This window comes from Pyxicephalus adspersus, chromosome 10, assembly GCF_032062135.1.
Source record: "Pyxicephalus adspersus chromosome 10, UCB_Pads_2.0, whole genome shotgun sequence".
Classification (NCBI taxonomy): Eukaryota; Metazoa; Chordata; class Amphibia; order Anura; family Pyxicephalidae; genus Pyxicephalus; species Pyxicephalus adspersus.
Window position 1 is genome coordinate 11652294 of NC_092867.1, and position 5575 is coordinate 11657868.

General features: G+C 36.1%; 1 protein-coding gene across 1 annotated transcript in view; it reads left to right on the forward strand.

The window, feature by feature from the left end:
• Positions 1–2222, forward strand: part of LOC140339457 (homeobox protein zampogna-like) — a 5779-nt gene extending 3557 nt beyond the window's left edge. Inside the window, exon 2 of the mRNA XM_072424182.1 lies at positions 875–2222. Coding sequence (XP_072280283.1) covers positions 875–1284 — 410 coding nt within the window. The 3' untranslated portion in view covers positions 1285–2222. The remainder of the gene's footprint in view (positions 1–874) is intronic.
• The last annotated feature ends 3353 nt before the right edge of the window (positions 2223–5575 follow it).

A 5575-nucleotide genomic window follows, 5' to 3' on the forward strand; every position in this document is an offset into this window, starting at 1 on the left:
GAGTCAGAACCGATGATCAAGGTGCTATTGTATTTTCAAAATTAGGCCATGATCTAGAACCGGTGATCTAAATGCTGGTGTACATTGTGTATTTGATATTGGACCTCATGATCTAGATGCTGATATGTAATCTATGGGTATTAAAGCATGATCTAGGAGCGATCATCTGAATTGTGTACAATGTATATTTATTACCAGAACATGATCTATAATTGTTGCTCTGGGTGCTGGCATTGGATATATATTTGGTATTGGACCATGATCTAGAACCAATACTCTAATGCTGGCCTTCAAAGTATAATTGATTATCTAGATGTGATCATCTGGGATTTGCTGCACAATGTATGACTGATATAGAAACACAATGATAATCCTGTGGATTCTGTTGTACTTTTGTTGTACTTTGTATATTTGATTCTATGCCATGATTTTGAATTTTATATCTGGGCACTGGTATGAAATGTATGATTGATGTCAGACCATGATCTAGAACTGACGACTTGGATGCTTTCCTTTGTATATTTCATATTGGACAGTGAGGGTCTGGACTTGGTGTACAATGTATTAATGATCTATTTTTTTCTGCACGATGTATATATGATATTGGACCATGATCTGATATTAGACAGTGATGTAGAACTGATTTTCTAGTTTTGGTGTACAATGTATGATGGGCACTGATACATAATTATTGATCTAGTTGTTTGTACGATGTATATCTGATATTAGACAGTGATCTAGAACTGATTATCTGGATTTGGTGTACAATGTATGATGGGCTCTGATATAGAATTATTGATCTGGTTGTTAGTACGATGTATATCTGATATTGGACCATGATGTAGAACTGATGACCATCTTTTTCTCCATACAGGGGATTACACAGATCACAAAGCAGAGGAGAAGACAGGGAAGAAGAGGACTAGAGCTGCCTTCTCCCATGCCCAGGTCTATGAATTGGAGAGGAGGTTCAGTCTTCAGAGATATCTCTCAGGACCAGAGAGGGCCGATCTGGCTGCAGCCCTGAAGCTCACAGAAACCCAGATAAAGATTTGGTTCCAGAACAGGCGATACAAGACTAAGAGGAAGATGATAGCCAAGCAACAAGCAGCCAAAGCCCCAGAGACCCCAGCCAAGCAGGTGGCAGTGAGGGTCCTGGTGAAGGATGACCAGAGACAATACTACCCAGAGGAGCTTCTGTGCCCATCACTGCTGTCACTATACCAGGCTTACCAGTATTACCCATTCCTATACCGTCTGCCCTCCTGGTCCCCCCACATTTAGCCCTCTGCATGGAACTACAGAGGACTAACCCATTACATTTGTCCCTTCACCAAGAATTCTGGTGCCCATTCCTCTTACTGTGTCCATGCTAGCAACCAAGCCTGCCCTGGCCAGCCGCCTGCTATTGCACCATACATTGGCAGCACAATGATCCAGTCCATCGGTCCCTAATGAATGGGGACTAAAACCTCTAAGGAAAATTGTTCATCCAATATACAACCAGGACCAAACCGAATTAGCAGTGCATGCTGAGGAGTGTAGCAGTATACCATCATTATATGAGGACAATGAATATACTCCATGCAGCTGGCTGACATATATATGTATAGTGGATGGGGTCTTATATTTAGTAGCCTGGTTCATCCAGGGTCTCTGTCTTGTACTGGGCTGCATGGAGTGTAGCCTGATTAATCCAGGGGGGCTGCTTTGCCTGGGCTGTATAAAGTACAGCCTCATCCATCCAGAATAAAGCCTGCCTTGTACTTGGGGTGCAGTCTGACACCCAGGGTGCCTGCTATGTATTGGGCAGGATGGAGTCCAGCTGATTTATAGTGTCTGCCCTGGGCTACATGAAGGGCAGCTTGATTTATATAGAAGGCTTGCCTTGTATTGGGCAGGTTGGAGGGCAGCTTGATTTATATAGAGTGCCTGCCATAGAATGCAGCCAGAGACATCCACTGGGCAGGATAGACTGCAGCCAGATTCTTGCATTGCACTGCATGGAGTGCAGCCTCGTCCAGTCCCAGCTGTGTGAATTCCATGTAAGATCAGCATTGTGTGTAGTGACTGCGAATTATCTGCTGGAAGTGATCTGATCTACAGATCACAGTGCACTTATTGTAAATATCCTGACAGCTATCCATCCAGGTAAATTGTAATTTATTAGACTTATAACTAATCTTTGGCTTTGTAGTCCGAAGTAAATTTTTATTCTACAATTCCCGACTTTTTTATTTATTTATTAACAATATGTGTGTCTATATTCCTGTTCTACCTAATGCGACATAAAGCATTTCCTCAATTGTTTTCAGTATATATATATATATATATATATATACAAAGATTTATATATCTACATATGTGTGTGTGTGTTTATGATTATATATAAATTATATATATATATATATATATAAACATAATGTATGAATAATCATAAAATGGGACACACAATATATATATATAATCATCTAAATCTAAATAGCATTTTTCTGTTTTTGAAATCTATTCAATTGACATGGTACAAGAATAGGAATAATAATTGACTATAAATATCTATTTCTATATAGATGTATCCTTATAATATGGTATACGGTAATTTGTAGAACAAATTGACCCTCCATGAAAATTAATTGAATTACTATTGTGTTGAAATCACATGGTCAGTTTAATTTATGAAGAAATTGTTATATTTTTTTTTTCTAAAAGGATAAATAACATTTTGATTTACATGACTTTAACCAGTGCACTAATACCGGAATATGAGACATCTGTCGGATAATACTGTGCAGGGTAAACCCATTGGCAGTAATAATAATAATGAGATAGTCACATTGGTAATAATGACAAAAAAACAATATATAACATATAGTGAGGATTACGAGGGAGAAGATGTTGGAAGCGATGGCCGATCCCAGCATGGAAAATCTAACATTCCTTTTCTGTTACATAATTGCATTTCTCTTCCTCATAGCAGATGTACATGGGATGAGCATATAGCGGCACCCTATACCAGAGATCTGTCATTTCTGTACGGGTGCTGTAATAGTGCCAGGGTCCCACATATTGCTTTGCAAAGTCTCACAATTTGATTTGCAGGGTTTCATATATGGATTTGCAGGGTCCCACATATTGCTCTGCAGGGTCCCACATATTGCTATGCAGGGTCTCACATATTGATTTGCAGGGTCCCACATATTGCTATGCAGGGTCTCACATATTGATTTGCAGGGCCCCATATATTGTTTTGCAGGGACTCACATATTGATCTTCAGAGCCTTACATATTTTTCTGCAGGGACCCACACATTGCTTAGCAAGGACCCATATATTTTTCTGCCATCATTCACTTCAGGATATGATCTATAGATAATTAAATAATGATGTATTGTTAATTAATAGGTCGGAGCATACATAGCTCCATTAGGACATAAGAGACTGTGTGAGGTCCTTATAACTTTGTGCAAATATAGTACAACGCATGCTCAGTCTGCCATAATAGGATATTTCTTTATGTCTACTGAAATCTCTAGAAGCATCATTATAATTACAGTTTTTTAAATACAAGCCTCATACATCATACAAGGGGTGTAATTTTCTTTCCTTTGCACGATTCCCTAGTAATAGAAATAACATTACACAGGCAGACTCATATCACTGATGGCTAATCTGCTAGAGTTTCATGTGAACACAATGCAAATGGGAATATTTTTACTACAATTGTGCTGTTATGAGATTTAAAAGTAAAACTGATGCAAAGCAGCATGCTGAAGGTGGTGGGCAGTGATCAAGGGCAGTCACTGATGAAAGTGATGAAACATGGAATGAGTTGGACATTCTGGATGAGGACAGTGTACAATGAGCAGGGGATGATGAGACTTCATATGAACTGGAAAGTCTGCATGAAAGTGGGGAACACTGGGCAGTGATTAGAGAATTCATATATAGATATAATTATGAAGTCTGGATGAAGGCTGTGGACAGTGATCATGGACAGTCACTGATGAGACATGATATGAGCTGGACATGTACAACACCTGCCTCCCTCTCTGTATGATCATCCCCTAAAAATCAAAGGAAACTTTTATTTCTTTCTTTTCACTTCCCTCTTCTTTCTTTGGAGTATTGTGTCCATAGTATAGAGGGATAGTTCTAAAATAACACAGGCTGACAGATATCTACACTGCACAGGGACCATATAGAACTCTAAAGCTTTTATAAATGCTGACAGGGATTTTCTATTGCATGTGAAGGTTTGTGCTTTGATCTCACTTAGCAGTTTTCTTTGGAGCTGATACAGATAAATGAAAGAAAAAATAATCTCCCATATAGCAACCAATAAAAAGTTTGATGGTTTTACCTACATGTGTTACCTAGAAAATGTCAGATCTAATATAAATAGTTGGGGCAGTTTCTGGGGCAGTAACCAATCAGAAGTAAGCATCAGTACTAGATATAGTTGGGTGAGTGTGACACTTGCTTTTTGTTCTCCCTTTTTTGATAATAGCAATATGTAGTGTATTAAAGAATAATAAATAATATTAGTGATGTTATTATGGTATTAGTAAAATAATAATTATAATAATAACAACAACAACAAAAACATTAATAATGATGATTATAGTAATATTTTTAGAGGTATGAGTGAATAATAAAAAATATTAACATAATTATAAAAAAACTTTTATATAGTAACCAATGTTCAGCTTTCATTTTTGATAAAAAATAAACTAAAAATAAAAAAGCCATCAGAGCTGATATAACATTTAATGGTACACAAGATATTTTGCAATCTGAGGATTTTGAAAATTACTTTCAGTGTTATTTTAAAGCTGTCAGGAGTTTTTGTACCTGTCAAGAAATGAAAGAAAACAAAAATGACAATTCTCTTCCTTGCAGCCATGGCAGCAGATGTTAGTTTGTGGATTGGTATGTCTAGTATTCTCACCCCTTGCCCCTGTTTTTGGCTCAGAGTCTTCTCTGCATATTTTCACAATAGGTCTGATTTACTTAAGTCACAATTTCATTTGGTGGGCTGTCCATCTTGGATGAAACAATAAAAATGCACAAATGTTATTTAAAATTAAAAGTATTCCCATTTGTATATGAAAGATACATACACTCAGCTGTAAATAATAACCATGCTATTTTTATATTCGCATTTTATTCATATGTTTTTAATTTTTGTTTCTTTAAATGTGAGAACCTAAATCCTAGCATTTGGTCCCTTACTTTACAGTAGTGCATGGCTATAGATTTTAAAAAATTAAAAATATATATATATTTTTTACAGGTTTTAATATATTCCTCTAATTTTTCTGGGTTTTTTGCAATTAATTAAAAAATAGCATTTATTAGCGATTTTTTTAAACACATTATAATTATTATAACCAATGCAATAATTATTTTAATTTAGAAATTATTTTAGTAATAACTAATAACTAATATTTTTATATTGATAAGAATATAATTACAGTATACTGGTGCATTTAGGGAGCAATATACATAATACATAACACAAATCTACACATTTTCTATAGTATAAACAAATGAAAACAATAAATCCAGCTCCCGAT